The sequence below is a fragment of the Girardinichthys multiradiatus genome, chromosome 12, assembly GCF_021462225.1.
Source record: "Girardinichthys multiradiatus isolate DD_20200921_A chromosome 12, DD_fGirMul_XY1, whole genome shotgun sequence".
Taxonomy (NCBI): Eukaryota; Metazoa; Chordata; class Actinopteri; order Cyprinodontiformes; family Goodeidae; genus Girardinichthys; species Girardinichthys multiradiatus.
Genome location: NC_061805.1, coordinates 6,140,273 through 6,163,796, shown reverse-complemented (window position 1 = coordinate 6,163,796; position 23,524 = coordinate 6,140,273). Strand labels below are relative to the sequence as shown.

The following is a 23,524-nucleotide window of genomic DNA, read 5'->3' as shown; positions in this document are numbered from 1 at the left end:
AGAGAGAGAGAGAAAGAGAGATGCAACATGTTCTATGATGAACTTTGCTAGCTTTACAGTTACTCTGCTAAAATAAATGTATTCAGCATTAACCGGTAATGAAAAGCAACTTGCTGGAGGCCAAAAATGTTTGAACCACATTCTGATAAAAATAGCACATTTATTAAAAAGATACACCATAAATCAGCAATTTTCCCATCTTGCATCTTGAAATATGCCACATCTGCATCACAAGATCAGCGTTCTTACAAATATTTCCCAGTCAACCTGCCGCCTCCGACATTTATCCAACACGTGTATCTACAGTATGACACGATGCGTAAAGCAAACAAACTCATTCTCGCACACAACTGGCAGCAGACCTTGCTGATTGTATGTAGGCGGCTGATGAGCCAGTTGTTCTGCTTCTCAGCTGTGTCTCGCTGCAGATGAATCCAATTCATTCAGCACTCTGGGGGTAGATGGGTGGGGGTTAAGAGCAGAAATGCCAGGAAACATTTTTGTTATTAATAACTGTTCCTCTGGATCTTTTTAAGTCTTTGTGGAAGAGAAATAGGGTTAAATCTGAGGACGTTTTTTTCCAGGTGTGGAACAAAGGATGAAAGGAAAAAAATTATTTAAATAGAGACGCACCGATTCATCCAACAGGGATCTGAATCTAACTTTTCCCTGATCCGAAAAAAAATCTGATTTCCCCTCATTAATTAAATGCATCAAAACCAGTAGCTCCCACTATTTTCGGTGTATAAAAGCATCAAAACCAGTAGCTCCCACTATTTTCAGTCTATAAATGCATCAACAGCATGCACTTTGATGCCACCCTTTTAAGTCTAATAAAACTCAAATAAAGGTTATGGTCCTATGCTTTGATGCATAAATAATGGCAATTCTGTAGTTTTTAATAATTTTCTGTTTGAGTCACTTTTTTCCTCTTATGTGGTTCAGTCCTTAGAAAACAAAATAAAAAAAAATTAGAAATCAGTCAAAATTGTGACTGGCTGGTCAGACCTCACAGAAAATTTGGAAATCAGTATCGACGTGGAAAAACAAGATCAGTGCATCTCTAATGGACAATAATCATAGGTGACTGTAAAAAAGAAATTAGATGGGCTGATGGCATTTCTTTGGTTCTTGTGTGGCAAGAAAAAAAACAACTCCAGTCTAGTTCATTCAGCTGTGAGATGGACAAACAGGTCCTGAAAATCAGAGGGGGATGGATTTGTTTCGGCTGGCTTTGCTCCTAGTAAAATTGAGGTCAGTGAGTCTTTAGATGTAATATTTCTGCTGATCTGCTTCTTAATAAGAGCCATTATGTGGAATGAGAATCCCTGAAAACTGTTCAACGAAGCAGCCAGAATGTTCTTCTATAACTAATAAAAGAGCAAGATCAAGGCGAATGATGGTAAAGCACAATGTATTCAATAATTCAAGGCAACAAAAAAAAAAAAAAAAAAAAAAAAAAAAAAAAAAACAAGGCAGTGCAAAATGTCACACCAATAAAATATGTTTCACAAACTCAAAACAGATCCTGAGGAGGAAAAAGAAATCAAACAAATCCAGGTAGAACATAAAACATCTCCAGGTCAGCCCTGCTCTGATTTAAATTATATATAATGAAATCAAAGAGGCAACATTATCATTATTTTTCTCTCTAACAGCCAGTTAATGTGGCTTTTTGTCATTTTGTCCTATTATACCATGTACCAACAACGACTGCTCCCCAGAAAGAAAGGCCACAAATTTAAACCCCTGAACACCTTGGCTACAACCTGAAAGAAACCCCAAAAACGATGAGAAAAAAAACTGGTTTCTGTACCGTATATATATACACACGCGACTGCGTTGACCAACAGAAGTAGGGCGATAGTGCCTTTGGTGCTGAATTAATCAAACGCCTGGCATCTTTACAGAAGACAGAAAGGTGCTTCTGATTTCAGTGAAAACAACAAAGGCAGAACTGCAAACGACTGAACAGTTTATGGCACAAACGTCTTGAAAAATGCATCCACAAAAAAAGGAGAATCGCTGACTGACGAAAGGATCCCTAACATCTGAAATATTTTCCTTCCTAAGTAATATTAACGTCATTACAGCAGAGGGAAGGTGGAAAACGAAGCGAAGGGAATTTAAGACGCGTTCGTGAAACAAGCAAAGTTTCTAAGTCATCCTTGGAGTAAGAGCAAAGCACTTAAGGGAGGTAACTGGATCCATAAACAACAGGGACTCAACGAAAAACTGGGAAACGGTGTGTTTCATTCAACATGGGGAGATGGAGCCAACAGACATCCGTAAACTAAGACTAATCAAGGTGGACTTTCATAACAAATCCATCCTGGAAAGAAATGGCGGAGCCCATGAGACAAATATTTAAGACAACATAGCTTGAAAAGGCCAAAGGGAAGCATGGGGAGAATTAAAAAGTGAATGTGGAGCAGTTGGTAAACATATTTCCTTTTGTTGTGCTTTCTTACATTTGAATGCAGATGTACAGATTTGCGGTGCAAACAAGGAAACCTAAAGGATGTATGAAACACATGCATTGATTGGCACAGATTCTAATCATTAATTTTACAAAACACTAACGTGGAGATTACGATGGAGGGACGGGTTCATGGCACACAGAATACTCTGCTTTAAATGGAAAAAAAATATAAAACAAGTTAAATCTGCATCTTGAAGATGTTGGAAAAATGTCCAACTCTGCTTAATTTGCTGTTTTGGATGAAGAGCATTCTTTAAGCTGATTGTTCAACTCGTTGAAATTAATCAGGCCAGTTTCTCTATTTGCTAAAGAAGAATAAAACAGACACTCTTTGGTGAAACAAAAAGGCAGGCATGCAAATGAAAGTATGAATTAAAGAAAACCAAACACTAAATAAAGTTGTACAGGTACATCTCAATAAATAGAAGTAATCAAAAAGTTTTATTTATCTAATCAGGGCAATTAAAAAAAAAAAAAAAAGCGTTTATATAGATTCATCATATAGTGATACATTTCAAGTTTCTGTTATTTTGACATCTCTGGTTAACAGCTAAGGAAAACCCCAATATTAAATTTCCTCAGAATTTAAAACATTACATAAGGACAATTAAAAAAAGCCTTTTAATGGGCTCATTTTGGCCTACACAAACGTGAAGGGTGGTCACTCCAAATAACATAGCTAAAAAATTTGTTGAATCCAAACATTAATGGAAAGTTGCGTAGAAGGAAAAAGTATGGTAGAAAGAGAGACAAGCAGCACTGATGACCACATCTTTGACAGTAGTGTGAAGCAACGACAGTTCAAGAGTTTTGAGGGGATTCACAATGACTTGACTGTCGATGCTTCAAGAGCCACAATGCTTGTGGCTTGAAGAGTTGCACATTTCCACAGTCGATGATGATTAGGGGAGCCATTTCATCTGCTGGTGTTGGTCCAAGTTTGGTTTTTATTTTTATTAAATGAAGTCCAACGTCCACGAATCATCTAACAGCACATTTTAGGCCACTTCATGCTTACCTTTGTTGAGAAGCTTTATAGAGATGCCGATGTGATTTTCTAACAGAACCAGACACCAGCACACACGGCCAAAAGTAACCTGTGTTTGATTGGCTAGAAAACTGGCCTGATCCAAGTCTTGTAGAGAATTGATGTACTAATGTCAAGAAGTGGATTAGAGACACTAGACCTAACAATGCAGATGGGCTGAATCTCGCTATTAAAGCAACCTGGGCTTCGATAACACCCCAGCAGAGCAACAGGCTGATCGCCTCCATGCCCTGCTGCAATAATGCAGTAATTTATGCAAAAAGAGACCAAACTAAGTATTTATGCATATTCTGCACAGTGGACATATTTTTCAGTAGGCCAGCATCACTGTATTAAATATGGTTTTATCGATCTAATGTGATATTGAAATAGAATTTGGGGTTTTTAATATGCTGTGAGACATGTATTAAGTAAAAATGATTTAAAATAAAGCACTGTGTGTGAGGAATCTATACGAGTTTCACTTTTTGAACTGAATTGCTGAACTACATATCGTTTTCTATGAATTCTAATTTATTGAGATGCACCTGTACAATCCTTTCTCCCGCTTCAGCATTTCACACATAAACTTTGCCTTTGAGTAAATACAAATAGTTTCTAAAAGGTTCCACATGATGACTTGATGGATCCCCGTTTGGAGTGGATATCAAATGGAAATCAAATGGAAAATCATTATCCCGGTTGGATATTTCAAACAACTATGGATCAGAATAGGGTGGGAAAAATCCAAAGATGTTTTTATGTGTTTTAACAGACTTGTGAAATCCAGCCTACGTTTACGTGAAGGCAAGCAGACTCAGACAGCAAATGAAGTGCCAGCTACAGAGCTGGTTCAAGCGTAATGTCTTCCATCTTTCAGCATCTTATGGCAGGTAGATGACGGCATGTCAACAGAAGGCCAGCTAGATCTGAACAAAAACAAACGTTTCAAAGTAGAGGACCAGAAGCCTCTCAAAGAGACCATCTCATTCACACTTTCTATTCTAGATATCCAATTTCTAAGCAGCACCATTTTCAGGAGTTTGAGAGAGTGTGCTTCCGTGCTACACCTCATACAAAAACAAATGTGTTTAGTTTAGAAAATTGGCCCAGACCGGTCACTCCTGAGCATTTCTGAGCTGCAGAAATGTGGCTTCCTGCATGAAGGCTGGCTTCTGTAAATCCTGCCCAGCTTTTTAAATGGAAATGACTAAGATTGTTCAAAATAGTGTCAGCAGAGGTGGATGCGAAACACATTCGAAGAAGCGTGCAGAATACACTTCCAACATCTCCTTTTCTTAATAGAGCAGCGTTTGCGTCGTCTGGCAGTGGCTTTCCGATAACTTGTCTCTTTTTGTCCTCCGTCGTGATTTTCCCCAAGCCTTTGGCTCTCCCTCCTGTGTGTATGCCTATACCTGTGCTGCTGTTGTCATCTTAACCTCCTCTCCTCCTTTCTCCCCTTCTCTCTCTCTTCATCAATATCCCACATTCTTGCCTGCTGGTGTCTCCCTCTGTTAGTTTCAGCTCACAGCCGGCAGAGGCAGAACAGCGTCGGGATGAAGACTCCAAACGCAACCAGGATGGGGAACATTAGGCTGCTGTTGTCTGCTGCGTAGGGGTTTGGTGTTCGGGGGCCTGACTGGACCCTGTACTTTGAACCTGGCTGGACCTTTTTCTTCCCACCTTCCTCGCCTACTTCACTTTCCTCCTCTTCTTCCTCATCGTCTTCATGCTTCTCCAGGCCAGGGTGAGGCTGAAGCTTTGGTACATCTTTTAGGTACAAAGGAGATACTAGTTAAAAACCACATGAATCAGGTTTGTACATACAGGTCCTTCTCAAAATATTAGCATATTGTGATAAAGTTCATTATTTTCTATAATGTAATGATGAAAATTTAACATTCATATATTTTAGATTCATTGCACACTAACTGAAATATTTCAGGTCTTTTATTGTCTTAATACGGATGATTTTGGCATACAGCTCATGAAAACCCAAAATTCCTATCTCACAAAATTAGCATATTTCATCCGACCAATAAAAGAAACGTGTTTTTAATACAAAAAACGTCAGCCTTCAAATAATCATGTACAGTTATGCACTCAATACTTGGTCGGGAATCCTTTTGCAGAAATGACTGCTTCAATGCGGCGTGGCGTGGAGGCAATCAGCCTGTGGCACTGCTGAGGTCTTATGGAGGCCCAGGATCCTTCGATAGCGGCCTTTAGCTCATCCAGAGTGTTGGGTCTTGAGTCTCTCAACGTTCTCTTCACAATATCCCACAGATTCTCTATGGGGTTCAGGTCAGGAGAGTTGGCAGGCCAATTGAGCACAGTGATACCATGGTCAGTAAACCATTTACCAGTGGTTTTGGCACTGTGAGCAGGTGCCAGGTCGTGCTGAAAAATGAAATCTTCATCTCCATAAAGCTTTTCAGCAGATGGAAGCATGAAGTGCTCCAAAATCTCCTGATAGCTAGCTGCATTGACCCTGCCCTTGATAAAACACAGTGGACCAACACCAGCAGCTGACACGGCACCCCAGACCATCAATGACTGTGGGTACTTGACACTGGACTTCTGGCATTTTGGCATTTCCTTCTCCCCAGTCTTCCTCCAGACTCTGGCACCTTGATTTCCGAATGACATGCAGAATTTGCTTTCATCTGAAAAAAGTACTTTGGACCACTGAGCAACAGTCCAGTGCTCCTTCTCTGTAGCCCAGGTCAGGCGCTTCTGCCGCTGTTTCTGGTTCAAAAGTGGCTTGACCTGGGGAATGCGGCACCTGTAGCCCATTTCCTGCACACGCCTGTGCACGGTGGCTCTGGATGTTTCTACTCCGGACTCAGTCCACTGCTTCCGCAGGTCCCCCAAGGTCTGGAATCGGCCCTTCTCCACAATCTTCCTCAGGGTCCGGTCACCTCTTCTTGTTGTGCAGCGTTTTCTGCCACACTTTTTCCTTCCCACAGACTTCCCACTGAGGTGCCTTGATACAGCACTCTGGGAACAGCCTATTCGTTCAGAAATTTCTTTCTGTGTCTTACCCTCTTGCTTGAGGGTGTCAATAGTAGCCTTCTGGACAGCAGTCAGGTCGGCAGTCTTACCCATGATTGGGGTTTTGAGTGATGAACCAGGCTGGGAGTTTTAAAGGCCTCAGGAATCTTTTGCAGGTGTTTAGAGTTAACTCGTTGATTCAGATGATTAGGTTCATAGCTCGTTTAGAGACCCTTTTAATGATATGCTAATTTTGTGAGATAGGAATTTTGGGTTTTCATGAGCTGTATGCCAAAATCATCCGTATTAAGACAATAAAAGACGTGAAATATTTCAGTTAGTGTGCAATGAATCTAAAATATATGAATGTTAAATTTTCATCATGACATTATGGAAAATAATGAACTTTATCACAATATGCTAATATTTTGAGAAGGACCTGTATGTGATAAACTAAACTGTGTTAAGTGGAAATAAATTGCCTTGCAGAAGTATTCATACCCAATTCACATTGTAACCGCAAACTTCAACTCATTTTATCTACATTTTATGTGATGCAAAGACTAAGGAAAGGTTGTGCATTATTGTGAAGTCAAAGGAAAACAACATGTTTTTTTAATAGCTTCAGTATTTTGTAGAACCACCTTTTGCTGCAATCACAGTTGCATTTTTCTTTGCAGTATGGCCACATCTAAAGGCTGAATTTCTCGCCCATACTACCCTGCCCTGTCTAGAACAAGAATGATTTTAATCCAAGCCCTGTCATTGCAGCTGTAACTGCATGTTCAGGGTTATTTTCCTGCTGGAAGGTGAAGTTCGGCATTGTTTACCATTTTCCATCCACTTTACAGTTATTCACAACTTTGTGTTGTTCTATCACACAAAATTCCCCCAAAACACATTGCGGTTTGTGGTTGAAAACATTCAATTCAAATCAAGGGGTATGAATACTTTTCTAAGCCACTCTAATCCAACCATGTTTCAGTCCTCATATTTGATATATTTAGTTCAAGTACAAAAACCTAAGGGTAGCTTTGGAATCGTACGGCTCACCTTCTAAAGTCCCCTTCATTACATAGAGGGCACAGACCTTGGGGTTGTCATAATAACCCTGAAACACAAAGCAGAGAGGTCAAACAGTACATGGTGCAACGTAGGTTTTGAACAGGGAAAGTGGGCGTCATGCTACGATGCTCAAGATTATAACCTTTTGTCTAATTTCAACTCACCGTGAAATTTAAGATAAAAAAACAGAATCCTTAACCATAGTGAACTCATGAACAAAGAACATCTTTTTTTTTTGCCGTGATAACCCTAAAAATAGTTGATCTTTTATTTATTTATTTTCTTTCTACTGTATAATTAATTTATTTTACAAATATTTCAGTTTACAAATAAAGTAAGGTACAAAACTACCATTTATCCACACAAGGCCATTATTATTTTTCTTTTTTTTTTTTTTTACTGTGTCCTGTCCGGCAGAGTATCGCTCAGAATTGTTGTCTGAGTGCCAAGAAATTGCCCAACAGATTTACTTTCACAAGTAGAGCATTATAGCTAATGCTTTAAAGCTCTGCTTGATATTTATAAAATAAACTTTATTATAAACTTATTTGGGAATATTTCAATTGTTACAGACATGGAGACTGAAATGAAAAGGAAAAAAGAAGCTCAAAAAAGAGAGAGATGGGGGAAAAAGGGGAGAAAAGGAGGAAAGAGTGGAGGAGAGAAAGAAGGATAAAGAGAATACAAGATTACACCCTGCTTGCTTATACACCTGCAGCTTTTTTTTAACAAAATAGTACACGGTAATTCTGAATGTAAAATGTACTTAGTGAGAGGTGCAGCCCAAAATAGAACATCTGTGTATGTGTCAACACCTGAAGCTTAACACCTGTGAGTATGGGTGTGGACGCGCTCCTGTATACAAGGTTTCTCCACAAAAATATGCAATAGCGAGTGTGAGGACCCACAGGCCTGCCCCATGGTCCCTGGACAGACACTGAATTGATCCGAGCCACAGACATTTAAAGGCCCTCCAAAGCACAGGAACCCCAGGAGAACCACCGCCGGGACTACTGCAACCCCTCCAGAGAAGAGTAGTGGAGAGTCCCAGGGGAACCACCCAGCAGCGACAGTGCAGAAGCCCCAGGGAGCCGCAGCGACGAGCCCGCAGGCCTCCCCGGCAGCCGTCCACGCCCGAGCAGATCCAGCCAGAGGCCCAAGACCCCAGGACACACCACCCCCCAAGCAGAGGCCCGACAGAGCCCAGGGGGCCAGGCCCCGGCAAGCAGCCACCGGGAGTGAGTCAGCACACACCAAAGCACCCGGCCCCAGACACCGAGAACCACAAATACACCAGCGGGCAGAGACTCCAACCACCGGCAGGCGGTGTGGCGGGGAGGAAGCTGATCCAGGAGAGGGAGCAGTTCAAGACCCAACCTGTCACAAAAAAACAACAAAAAAAAACAAAAAAACAGGCACACAGTTACAATCACTCACTCCCACCCTCATGCATACACATAAAATTACTCACACCCAACGTAAGGATAAACAACCATGGACGTCATACACTCACTCACATTCCCCATGCATACTCTATATTCCCAGGTCCAGGCACCGGTACCCCCTCGGGGCAAACAGCTCCCGGACCCAGGAGGTGGTCCCCTTCCCTCCTGGGGCAGAGGCAGGCAGACAGCGCCGGTACTGCCCAGACCCGGGTGACCCCGGCCCAGCTCCAGCCCCGAACCCAGTCCCCAACAACCCCCATTCACCTCCGGAGAGGGGGCTATGTACAAAAGAGGGGTCCACATGGCCCAAAGCAACCCGCCAACCGGAGCCGCCCCAGGACGGAGAAGTCCCGACCCCCCAACGAGCTCCGATCCCAACCCCATGAGTCTCCCACCCCCAGTGAACCCTAACAAGAACCTCCCCACAGGGCCACCCCCAACAAGGACACCGATATCGAACACATCCCCCCGAACCCAAACGCCACAAATCCCCACCCCCACAGGGGCACTACCCCACAGGTAAACTCCGTGGCCGAGAAGCCGATGAAGCCACACCCACACAGCGCAAGCTCCACACACAGCCCCGCTCTAAGAACCCCCGCCGCACCCCGCTCCCCCACCACACAGCGTGCCGCAACGGCAAGGCAAGGGCCCTGCGCAATGCCACCCCCGCCCACTGGCGCAACAAGGCAGACACCACCCAGCACCGCACCCACAACCGGACCCCCGACCCCACACCATGATGGGACAAACTCATCCACCAAGAGGTCCCCGGCCAGCGGCAGGCACCCAGGGCCAGTGACCCCACCCCACCCCCCTCAGCAACAAAAAACACTACATCACTGCCACTGCAACGACCGCCCAGGGAGAAACACTATCCAGCTCAGCTCCACCATCGCCGCCCAGCCGATCCAAATGCCAGTGACCCTACGCCCTAGAAGTGGACACAACCACTCCACCCCACAGACCGCAGCCCCTCCTCGCCACACCCCAGTCCACCGCCCCGATCCCCCCTCAGACAAGACAACCAGCAGAGCAGCAAACCTTCAACCCCGCCCAACCCCCCCAGACAGTGCCAGCAGCCCCAGCCCACCAGTCCACGAGAGGGATACATGCACCAGCCAGGGACCTGGGCCATGCATGCCAACCACTCCAGGCCAAGCACAACCCGCCAGCTATCCCGGGGGCGCCCCAGCCCGCCGGCCACCCGCACCCCCACATGGCCATGAAGCAGTCCAGCTGGCCAGCCCCTCCATCAAAGCGGGGCCACATCCCAATAAACGCCAGCCAAAACCCCCCTGCCGGAGCCCGGCACCCCCCCCCAGCCGGCAGACCAGGGCCCAAAAGCCAGGGGCCGAGATCCAAGGGAACCCAAGCGATCCCGAGAGAGCCAAAACGCCCAGCACCAGACAATCCCCAAGACCCGACCCCCAACCCCAGCTAAGACCCAACTAGAGGGCCCATTCCCTCTCCCGACTTCCGACCACAGATGGGAAATAGCGAACGGGGGTGTGAAAAGACCCCAAGCCTGCCTCCGCCAGCTCAAATGTGGTGTTGATGCGTGTTGTTGTAGTGTGCATTTAAAAAGAAAAACGGTGGGGAAGGGGGTCTGCACACACTTCTACATGATTTGCAAGTGGAAAACCTGCAAAATCGGCAGTGTATTAAATACTTGTTCTCCCGACTGTGTGTTTATACACACTACTCAAAAAAATAAAGGGAACACTTAAGCAACACAATATAACTCCAAGTAAATCAAACTTCTGTGAAATCAAACTGTCCACTTAGGAAGCAACACTGATTGACAATCAATTTCACATGTTGTGCAAATGGAACAGAACACGGGGAAATCTTTGGCGATTAGCAAGACACACTCAATAAAGGAGTGGTTCTGCAGGTGGGGACCACAGACCACTTCTCAGTACCTATGCTTTCTGGCTGATGTTTTGGTCACTTTTGAATGTTGGTGGTGCTTTCACACTCATGGTAGCATGAGACGGACTCTACAACCCACACAAGTGGCTCAGGTAGTGCAGCTCATCCAGGATGGCACATCAATGCGAGCTGTGGCAAGAAAGTTTGCTGTGTTTGTCAGCGTAGTGTCCAGAGCCTGGAGGCGCTACCAGGAAACGTGGAGGAGGACCGCATGGCCCTTCACGTGCTCGCCAGAGGTAGCCTGACTACCATTAGGTACCGAGATGAGATCCTCAGACCCCTTGTGAGATCATATGCTGGTGCGGTTGGCCCTGGGTTCCTCCTAATGCAGGACAATGCTAGACCTCATGTGGCTGGAGTGTGTCAGCAGTTCCTGCAAGATGAAGACATTGAAGCTATGGACTGGCCCGCCTGTTCCCCAGACCTGAATTCGATTGAGCACATCTGGGACATCATGTCTCGTTCCATCCACCAACGTCACATTGCACCACAGACTGTCCAGGAGTTGGCGGATGCTTTAGTCCAGGTCTGGGAGGAGATCCCTCAGGAGACCATCCGCTGTCTCATCAGGAGCATGCCCGGGCATTGTAGGGAGGTCATACAGACACGTGGAGGCAACACACAATACTGAGCCTCATTTTGACTTGTTTTAAGGACATTACATCAAAGTTGGATCAGCCTCTAGTGTGTTTTTCAACTTTAATTTTGTGGGTGACTCCAAATCCAGGCCTCCATTGGTTAATACATTTTATTTCCATTGATGATTTTTGTGTGATTTCGTTGTCAGCACATTCAGCTTTGTACAGAACAAAGTATTCAATGAGAATATTTCATTCTTTCAGATCTAGGATGTGTTATTTAAGTGTTCCCTTTATTTTTTTGAGGGCAAATAGTGAAGTTTGCTTTAAATAAATGTTGTCCATGCATCTTCTATTTTAAAGTCATCTTGCACAAATGCAGTGTGGTGCAGAATTACTGAGCCTTTTTATAAACAGGAGACTTATTTAGGATTTTAAAGCAGTTATACACCTCAACAGGCATCATCATCATCAGAGGTGGTTTCATACAGATACTCAGTCTGTGGCTAACATCAGACTAATTTTGAGACAGACTAAATTCTTACAGATCTATGATGTTAAAATAAAAACTATTCAAAATATTCTGAAAACAATAAAAGAAAATAGTTGCTGATCTACAGTCTTTGGTTTACAGAATCACGACTTTTAAATTCTCTGAATAAAGAATCATTGCAACACCTTGAGTGTTTATTTATTCTGTTGTAGATGTGCTGTTACCGGTGGGATCACTGACATTCATCCAAACTTAAGCATTTGGACAGACATCGATTCTGGTTTACAAAACTTTGGGAGACAGTTCAAACATGTAACCACAGAGGAAGCCCAAATCATTGACCCCTCCACCTCCGTGGTTGTAAAACTTTTGCCATAAATTCAGGTCTAGCACAGGTTTGTTCTGGTGTATAGACTGCATATACATACTTATTTCCAGAAAATATTGAATGGGAATACTTGTCCAGTGGAATATACAAAATCTAAATTTACCAAAGGATTTTATTATTTTGTTCCTAAAAAAATCCATCTTAAACCTGAGGTTTCTGAAGGTTAACAGTTGTTGTAAACATGAGGTTAATCAGATCTTTCACTTCAAGACACAAATCCACAGGTTAAGCTCTGATGATACACCTTCATAAAAACATTTTAGGGTTTATCAATAAGGCTGCCGTTTTTTTTTAGTTTTAACAGTGTTTTTATAAGCAAATGAAATGGAATATAATGAATATTAGGTAACGGAAGCGGCAAAAACCACTGAAATGAAGTGAAATAGAAAGTAAAAGTTTCCATTGCTGCTAAAACAATGTCAGGTACTTTAGTCTCTTTTTTTGGTTCAAGGCTTTAAATAATAATAAAAAAAAACAACAATACAAGATGGTGCAGGTAAAAACATCTAAAAAACCAAGGACATTAATGCTTATGTAGTGCAACCATTAGGTTGAGAGGATCAGTCATATTTCTATGAACAGCTTGTTAAAGGTGAAATGAAGCCGTTACTAGCGAGCATGCCTGACTGTTAATGCGACTGCTGTGCATTGTAGAAATTAACATGTACCGTTTATGAAAGATATAATGCAATGGAAACTTTAAGGATAATTTATGACACTTATGAAAAGTCTAAGAATACCAAAACCTGAAAAATTAATTAGAGTGATGAAACGTATCAATCATATTTAATAAATTAACAAGGATTTGTCCAACATTGGTAAAAGAAAAACATCCCCTCTTCTCACAGAAACACACATAAACCCCTCTAACCTTTACAAACTCCACAGTGAGCTTGCCGTTGAAGGTGGACACCTCTCCTTGCACGCTCAGCTTGCCTTTTTTTATAGAGAAGGGCACTATCTCATCATGAGCAGTACTGTGGCCCACTCGGTCAAAGATGTCCAGGTCCTTCACCACTGTGTGGCCATTTACGCGGACATCAAACACCTAAAGATTCACAGTTTTCAATCAGTCAACATAAGCAAACCTCAGACCTCAACACACACACACACAACCTGACTTCAGCACGTCTGAATAATAAACTGCCATACCTTTTGCTGTGACTGTGCGAAGTAAACCTCTGCATACTTCATGACTAGTATATAGTCTCCATTGTCACGGATGGGGACATCGTACCCGAAAGTGTCTTCATTGTAGCGCTCTGTCTGGTAGAGAATCTGGTCCTCAGGACTGGAGCGTAGAATTGGCAGACGCACCCCATAATCAGATGCTACAGAGGAGAATAACATCAGGCTTACAAGACCTCTTGCATACCAATACTGGACAATGTTTAATGTCTAGCAAAACACCACATTACACAATCAGTGACCTTTTCCCTAAACCCCAGTGAATAGTTATCACTCTGTGTTTCCTCACTGATGCAATGCGAGGCGGCTGCGTCCGTAATAAAGCCAGAACTGACTCTCTGGGACACAATGAGAATTAAAAGGTAGAAAACACACCCCAGTTAAGGCTTGGACCAGGTGGGGAGGTGTTTAGTATTAACATATTTAAAGCACGTTAAAAAGAAGTGTGAAAGAATCCTGTGTTGAGATTTTAGATGCCACTGAAAATCGCTCTCCTTATGAGCTGAAGTTGGCATATAGTTTGTAGCCTGTTATTTGCTGAGTAAAGCACCGTTTCATTTATTTCAAAAGGTGAAGGCTCCAAAGCAGATGCCAAATTTACTCATTTCCACCTGAAAGAACCGTGAATTGATTGTAGAACAGCATTATAGGTGTGTAGCAGGTGAATGGTTGTTGAACAGTAGGAACAAGGACAAGGAAAACACCCGTCGGTTCAGAAACAGATTCACCGTTTTCAAAAACATCCATTTGCTAGAGATCAAGATGATTAGTCTTTGCATTTTGTGGCCTAAACAGGTGTCAAAACAACCCGAAAAGGATGTTTGTAACAATTATTCACACCTTGTGCCTGATTAAGCATGTGCTCACATTTCATGTTAGTTGATTTGTTTGTACATAGGTACTTGAAGACAACTAATTGGTTGATCCATTAAAAAAAAGCTAATCACCATTAGGTAAATCAAACATGGTTTTATTTTAATGACCCAATCAGACATTTTTACCACAGACAACTGATTCAACATTCGTGACATGCCTATTTAAATTTTGGCAGTTTTATCTAGATCACCAATAAACAATTATCTGAAAACAAAATGATCTTCGAAAACACAACTCTAACCCTGAAACCCAATCAAGTCTAATATAACAACCTTGGACTTTAAGCACTTGCTTCATGCATCGATCTTTTACTCTGGTGGGTTTCATTGACTACATTACAACCGGCATAGTTACCATGATGTTTTAGGTAATCTTTTTGTATGGATGGAGACATCTCTAGAAATTATGTCATGTTTAGGAACTTCTTAGAAAGGATCTTTTGATAATAACACTCATACATTTTACCCACTTTGGAACCTTCATTTAGCCTGCCTGTTACCTTGTGAACATTTCCACTGTGGAGCCCACAACAGGGCCATCAACTGTGCAGACAGTGTTCACTCCTCACACTGCAGTGGCATTAACCAATACAGGTCCTTCTCAAAATATTAGCATATTGTGATAAAGTTCATTATTTTCCATAATGTCATGATGAAAATTTAACATTTATATATTTTAGATTAATTGCACACTAACTGAAATATTTCAGGTCTTTTATTGTCTTAATACGGATGATTTTGGCATACAGCTCATGAAAACCCAAAATTCCTATCTCACAAAATTAGCATATTTCATCCGACCAATAAAAGAAAAGTGTTTTTAATACAAAAACGTCAACCTTCAAATAATCATGTACAGTTATGCACTCAATACTTGGTCGGGAATCCTTTTGCAGAAATGACTGCTTCAATGCGGCGTGGCATGGAGGCAATCAGCCTGTGGCACTGCTGAGGTCTTATGGAGGCCCAGGATGCTTCGATAGCGGCCTTTAGCTCATCCAGAGTGTTGGGTCTTGAGTCTCTCAACGTTCTCTTCACAATATCCCACAGATTCTCTATGGGGTTCAGGTCAGGAGAGTTGGGAGGCCAATTGAGCACAGTGATACCATGGTCAGTAAACCATTTACCAGTGGTTTTGGCACTGTGAGCAGGTGCCAGGTCGTGCTGAAAAATGAAATCTTCATCTCCATAAAGCTTTTCAGCAGATGGAAGCATGAAGTGCTCCAAAATCTCCTGATAGCTAGCTGCATTGACCCTGCCCTTGATAAAACACAGTGGACCAACACCAGCAGCTGACACGGCACCCCAGACCATCACTGACTGTGGGTACTTGACACTGGACTTCTGGCATTTTGGCATTTCCTTCTCCCCAGTCTTCCTCCAGACTCTGGCACCTTGATTTCCAAATGACATACAGAATTTGCTTTCATCCGAAAAAAGTACTTTGGACCACTGAGCAAAAGTCCATTGCTCCTTCTCTGTAGCCCAGGTCAGGCGCTTCTGCCGCTGTTTCTGGTTCAAAAGTGGCTTGACCTGGGGAATGCGGCACCTGTAGCCCATTTCCTGCACACGCCTGTGCACGGTGGCTCTGGATGTTTCTACTCCAGACTCAGTCGAATGCTTCCGCAGGTCCCCCAAGGTCTGGAATCGGCCCTTCTCCACAATCTTCCTCAGGGTCCGGTCACCTCTTCTTGTTGTGCAGCGTTTTCTGCCACACTTTTTCCTTCCCACAGACTTCCCACTGAGGTGCCTTGATACAGCACTCTGGGAACAGCCTATTCGTTCAGAAATTTCTTTCTGTGTCTTACCCTCTTGCTTGAGGGTGTCAATAGTGGCCTTCTGGACAGCAGTCAGGTCGGCAGTCTTACCCATGATTGGGGTTTTGAGTGATGAACCAGGCTGGGAGTTTTAAAGGCCTCAGGAATCGTTTGCAGGTGTTTAGAGTTAACTCGTTGATTCAGATGATTAGGTTCATAGCTCGTTTAGAGACCCTTTTAATGATATGCTAATTTTGTGAGATAGGAATTTTGGGTTTTCATGAGCTGTATGCCAAAATCATCCATATTAAGACAATAAAAGATCTGAAATATTTCAGTTAGTGTGCAATGAATCTAAAATATATGAATGTTAAATTTTCATCATGACATTTTGGAAAATAATGAATTTTATCACAATATGCTAATATTTTGAGAAGGACCTGTATCTCTTTCAACAACTGATTGCAGGACCGATTGTCCCGGTGTGAAAATGAAAGTAACAAAAGGTACCATATCTATGATTCTGTAACAGTGAAAACACTTTCGAACTTATATAAAGTCACTATGAAGGTCATAGAAGGAAGTAACCTTCAACAAATGTTATCGAGATTTCACCTACGTTGACTTTCATCTTTTAAAAAGGAGAGAGACAGCTGTGGATGGGATTAAAGGCTGAAGGTCTAGTCCTAACATTTTAGTGTTTAAACTGTGGGCCAGAATTATAATCACTTTAAAGTCAGAGAAAGTTTGTGGCATGCTCAGATTTTTAATAATTAAGGGCTATTAGATGTGTCTAGAAGAAGAATTAACCATGTAGACAAGCAGCAGGATGTTGTTTTTTAACTTATAAACAGTTAATGATCGAGGAGGGTTGTGGTTGTGTTTATTGCAGTAGAACAGAAACCCTTTAAAGACAAACCAGGGATCTCAAACTCAAGTTCTGCAGGTCTGGGTTCCTGCAACGTCTCTGCTTCAACAGACCTGACTCATTAGCATTAGCAGACCTTGACTGGATGCTAAGGAGACAACTTAGCCCTTGATAGAGGTGTGTGGGACCAGGAATGCATCCAAACATTGCAGGACACCTGGCCTTGAGAGCTGAAGTCTGAGGGCCCGCACTAAACTATTACTTTCAGTAAAGGATTAACTTTGGATTTTAATCGTCTCAGAAGTAGGTGCTTTGAGCCGGGAATGACGCAAGGCCTGAACTGACAGTTTTCTGCTTGCAAGTCAGATAAATTCTCTTTTTTTCCCCAACAGAGAGCTTGGAAAATCTACCTTCTGAGTATATAGAGAACACACCATTACTCCATCTTTCTATACAGATGGAAGTAGGTAGATGTCAATTATTTAAAATCTGTCACGGTTTAACAGACAATATGAGCTGCAGATTAACTTGAATTGATGCAGCTGATAATACTGATAAAACTTCAACCAGTTTGGAATACTTAGCACTCTCCTTCAGCAAAACTCCATCCAAAGGTTCCTAGTAACCTGCTATCAAGGTAAATTCTAACCCTGGTCATTTGTTTTTGCCCTTGTGGAAACACAGGGGCATAATAATGGCCTCAAGAAACTAGTCTGGTTCCTCCTTCTTCTTCTTCTCTATGACAGATTGCAAATGGCTTGTAGGTGCATACCGCCACCTACTGTAAATGAGTGTAACATACACAACTTCCACCCATTAAACTGTTTTTAAGTTTTGTATTATGTAGTTATATGAACAATGCTTTTCTATTTTCACAGGTTTTCTCCTATTTCCCTTCAGTTCCTACTACTCATAAACTCCATCGTTGTCCCACCTCTCTCTCTTTCAGTTGTATACACTTCACAGTTCAACAACATACTGTATGTTCCACATTTCCGTTTTCTCCATATCGCTTCTATTTATCATTGTTTTTTCTCTCAGTTACATACATGTCATTTCGGCAGGTCTGACCTACCCTCAGTCTCATCATCGCTTCCTCTCTTCTGCTTCCCTCTGCATTGTTCTTTGTTAGTACTGATTTATCTGAAAAAGGTTTCTGCGGCATGGGTAAAGGTCCTGTGGCCTTGTACATAAATATTGCCTAAAATAAGGCCTAAAAATCTTGAAGCTGATATGAAGTTTTGTGGGGAGGGCACCAAACTTGGTGTAGCCCGGCCCACACCTCCATCTTTGTAAATCTGGCACTGATGGTTTAATTCCCACCCAGCTCTGCAGTCATATTATCATGTGTTGAACATATCACCTGCTTCCTCTGCTTGTTGAGAGGGGCGGGGCTCTAGCCCTCTATGCTGACTCTTCATTAGTTCGAAGCTTTTTGCGGAAGCCACACCATGCATATGTCGCTGCTGAAAAACGTAAGCGATTCAAAGAAACATCTTCCTTCTAACGTCGCTCTAGAATCTCCAGTTCCTGATAAATAAGTCCCAGCAAGACGCTCATTTGCAAACTCACCCGTTTCTATTAAGCAGACTTACCTTTACCAATTTTCCCTTCCAGTGGGTCCTTCTTGAAATGAATACCGTGCACATCTACATGCGCGTCTCCACCGGCATTTACAGCCCAGATAACCCGCTCTGCGAGGCTGGGCCCCCCACCGTCCGCCCAGCTCTGCTCGGACAGCAGAGACAGCACCGCTGCCAGCAGCCCGGCGACGAGCTGCGCCGTGACCCGCTGCATTGCTTCACACGCCGCGCAGTCTTCCCCCTGCTCCTGGGTCACAGAGACAGCCTGCGTCGGTATCTTTTCGTATAAAGCTAAAACTGCCTTTAAACCGAATGAAGGGAGCCCTCCACACAAGGTTAGCCAGCGAAAGGAGCTAGCCAGCGTGTCTGAGTGACATGGAACAAGATATCCTTAAGTTAGCCACTATGCTAATATTAACAGTACTGAGTAGCACTAACACCAAGATGTGGGAAATGACAGTTATACGCATACAGTATGGACTAGTGCCCTAACTTAACTGGACACCTATATAACGCGTCGGCTCTGTATTAACTAATGGAAAAGAGAATCAGCGAGTAACATTGATTAGTTAGCTTGACAGTCTAGCTAACCTACCTGTCTAACCAGAAATTCTTGGTGAATGAGAGCCTGGCTGGCTAACGTAAATGCAAGTGTCTCTTACCTTTCCCTTCCACAACCGTCTCTAAAGTCTTTTGTCCGGGTGTATCAGCCGTATTTCTGCTGGCACGGTGCTGCCAAGCGTCTACAAGCCGCACTAGAAGGTAACCTTAGTGTGTATGCAGTTACTGGCCACAGCCTGCCCCTGACTCTCATTCAATGAGTGGATATTCAAAGTAACATTTACCGTGCTGCTGCTAACTACAGCAGCTGGCAGTTTGAAGGAGGCGGAACACCAGCGCTACCTAACCTGAGGTTTCCCATTAACGGTGAGTGACAGGCACTGTGCCGAATCACAGCTTCCCGTTAAAGCTTCCTCATCTAACAAATGCAATTTATATTTCATAAACCTATGTTAATGTGGATAATTAGAAAAAAAAAAGAAACAAAACAAACGGAAAAAGACTCCTCTGAAACTGCTAAAAATGAACATTTATAGTGTTCATCGTTCGGTGCTTGAATTTTCATTACTTTTCTAGCACATTGTGCTCGTGGATTAATGACTGTCCTTTGCAAATGCCAACTGTAAACACTTTTTATATTCTGCTAAAATGTATTTCTGAAGCTAAATATTACCGTGCTTCAAATGCCACGCCCCTTCCTTTTTTTTTCTAATATGGTATGCTCCAAGTGTTGTCCAATCAGGAGAGTCCAACGCAACGCGCAGATTGTACTTGAGGTTTTACTAGAGACATGAATGAATGTAGTTACTGTGGCAACAGCGATATTTTTTAACCAGCAATGTATCCTTAAAAATATATTATTATTGTTCTTATTATATGTTTAATAAAACAGACATAAAAACACGCTGGGTAAAAGAAGTACACAAAAAAGAAAAGGAAAAAAAACAAAACAGACAATTATAGAGGATAAAAGAACGGGATCATGTTGCGAGGAAACCGGAAATAAATATAAAGATTTATGTGCACACTTAAAAAGAGCCATAAATAGTAAACGCAGATTTAGATTCAAATGCTAGAAAGATAAAAATATTTTTGGTAGAATCTAAAATAATCAAAAGAACAATGCAATCAAATATGCAGTATGTAAATAAATAAAAACAGAATCTAAGTAAAGAATAACTACTAAAAGCCAGCCTGGATAGATAAGCACTTTAACACTTTAATATATACATATACAGGTCCTTCTCAAAATATTAGCATATTGTGATAAAGTTAATTATTTTCCATAATGTAATGATGAAAATTTAACATTCATATATTTTAGATTCATTGCACACTAACTGAAATATTTCAGGTCTTTTATTGTCTTAATACGGATGATTTTGGCATACAGCTCATGAAAACCCAAAATTCCTATCTCACAAAATTAGCATATTTCATCCGACCAATAAAAGAAACGTGTTTTTAATACAAAAAACGTCAACCTTCAAATAATCATGTACATTTATGCACTCAATACTTGGTCGGGAATCCTTTTGCAGAAATGACTGCTTCAATGCGGTGTGGCATGGAGGCAATCAGCCTGTGGCACTGCTGAGGTCTTATGGAGGCCCAGGATGCTTCGATAGCGGCCTTTAGCTCATCCAGAGTGTTGGGTCTTGAGTCTCTCAACGTTCTCTTCACAATATCCCACAGATTCTCTATGGGGTTCAGGTCAGGAGAGTTGGCAGGCCAATTGAGCACAGTAATACCATGGTCAGTAAACCATTTACCAGTGGTTTTGGCACTGTGAGCAGGTGCCAGGTCGTGCTGAAAAATGAAATCTTCATCTCCATAAAGCTTTTCAGCAGATGGAAGCATGAACTGCTCCAAAATCTCCTGATAGCTAGCTGCATTGACCCTGCCCTTGATAAAACACAGTGGACCAACACCAGCAGCTGACACGGCACCCCAGACCATCACTAACTGTGGGTACTTGACACTGGACTTCTGGCATTTTGGCATTTCCTTCTCCCCAGTCTTCCTCCAGACTCTGGCACCTTGATTTCCGAATAACATGCAGAATTTGCTTTCATTCGAAAAAAATACTTTGGACCACTGAGCAACAGTCCAGTGCTGCTTCTCTGTAGCCCAGGTCTGGGGAATGCGGCACCTGTAGCCCATTTCCTGCACACGCCTGTGCACGGTGGCTCTGGATGTTTCTACTCCAGACTCAGTCCACTGCTTCCGCATGTCCCCCAAGGTCTGGAATCGGCCCTTCTCCACAATCTTCCTCAGGGTCCGGTCACCTCTTCTCGTTGTGCAGCGTTTTCTGCCACACTTTTTCCTTCCCACAGACTTCCCACTGAGGTGCCTTGATACAGCACTCTGGGAACAGCCTATTCGTTCAGAAATTTCTTTCTGTGTCTTACCCTCTTGCTTGAGGGTGTCAATAGTGGCCTTCTGGACAGCAGTCAGGTCGGCAGTCTTACCCATGATTGGGGTTTTGAGTGATGAACCAGGCTGGGAGTTTTAAAGGCCTCAGGAATCTTTTGCAGGTGTTTAGAGTTAACTCGTTGATTCAGATGATTAGGTTCATAGCTCGCTTAGAGACCCTTTTAATGATATGCTAATTTTGTGAGATAGGAATTTTGGGTTTTCATGAGCTGTATGCCAAAATCATCCGTATTAAGACAATAAAAGACCTGAAATATTTCAGTTAGTGTGCAATGAATCTAAAATATATGAATGTTAAATTTTCATCATGACATTATGGAAAATAATGAACTTTATCACAATATGCTAATATTTTGAGAAGGACCTGTATACAGGGGTTGGACAATGAGACTGAAACACCTGGTTTTAGACCACAATAATTTATTAGTATGGTGTAGGGCCTCCTTTTGCGTCAATTCATCTTGGGAATGACATATACAAGTCCTGCAGAGTGGTCAGAGGGATTTTAAGCCATTCTTCTTGCAGGATAGTGGCCAGGTCACTACGTGATACTGGTGGAGGAAAACGTTTACTGACTCGCTCCTCCAAAACACCCCAAAGTGGCTCAATAATATTTCGATCTGGTGACTGTGCAGGCCATGGGAGGTGTTCAACTTCACTTTCATGTTCATCAAACCAATCTTTCACCAGTCTTGCTGTGTGTATTGGTGCATTGTCATCCTGATACACGGCACCGCCTTCAGGATACAATGTTTGAACCATTGGATGCACATGGTCCTCAAGAATGGTTCGGTAGTCCTTGGCCCATCTAGCACAAGTATTGGGCCAAGGGAATACCATGATATGGCCGCCCAAAGCATCGCTGATCCACCCCCATGCTTCACTCTGGGCATGCAACAGTCTGGGTGGTATGCTTCTTTTGGGCTTCGCCACACCGTAACTCTCCCGGATGTGGGGAAAACAGTAAAGGTGGACTCATCAGAGAACAATACATGTTTCACATTGTCCACAGCCCAAGATTGGCGCTCCTTGCACCATTGAAACCGACGTTTGGCATTAGCAGCCCGGCCGTGTATATTGACCCTGTGGAGCTCCCGACGGACAGTTCTGGTGGAAACAGGAGAGTTGAGGTGCACATTTAATTCTGCCGTGATTTGGGCAGCTGTGGTTTTATGTTTTTTGGATACAATCTGGGTTAGCACCCGAACATCCCTTTCAGACAGCTTCCTCTTGCGTCCACAGTTAATCCTGTTGGATGTGGTTCGTCCTTCTTGGTGGTATGCTGACATTACCCTGGATACCGTGGCTCTTGATACATCACAAAGACTTGCTGTCTTGGTCACAGATGCACCAGCAAGACGTGCACCAACAATTTGTCCTCTTTTGAACTCTGGTATGTCACCCATAATGTTGTGTGCATTTCAATATTTTGAGCAAAACTGTGCTCTTACCCTGCTAATTGAACCTTCACACTCTGCTCTTACTGGTGCAATGTGAAATCAATGAAGACTGGCTACCAGGCTGGTTCAATTTAGCCATGAACCCTCCCACACTAAAATGACAGGTGTTTCCAACCCTTGTGTATGTATATATATATATATATATATATATATATATATACACTGCTCAAAAAAATAAAGGGAACGCTTAAACAACACAATATAACTCCAAGTAAATCAAACTTCTGTGAAATCAAACTGTCCACTTAGGAAGCAACACTGATTGACAATCAATTTCACATGTTGTTGTACAAATGGAATAGACAACAGGGGGAAATCTTTGGTGATTAGCAACACACACTCAATAAAGGAGTGGTCCTGCAGGTGGGGACCACAGACCACTTCTCAGT

The 23,524-nt window shown here is 42.7% G+C and overlaps 1 protein-coding gene across 1 annotated transcript; it reads right to left on the bottom strand.

Moving 5' to 3' along the window:
- Window positions 1-140: 140 nt before the first annotated feature.
- On the bottom strand, window positions 141-19,623 carry mlec (malectin). The gene is made up of 6 exons (XM_047381501.1): window positions 19,341-19,623; window positions 18,691-18,925; window positions 13,560-13,738; window positions 13,279-13,455; window positions 7,557-7,614; window positions 141-5,279 (listed from the first exon to the last, which is right to left on the bottom strand). The coding sequence occupies exons 2-6, from the start codon at window positions 18,890-18,892 to the stop codon at window positions 5,035-5,037; spliced, it is 861 nt and encodes a 286-aa protein (XP_047237457.1). The 5' UTR covers window positions 18,893-18,925; window positions 19,341-19,623; the 3' UTR covers window positions 141-5,034.
- Between the last annotated feature and the right edge of the window lie 3,901 nt (window positions 19,624-23,524).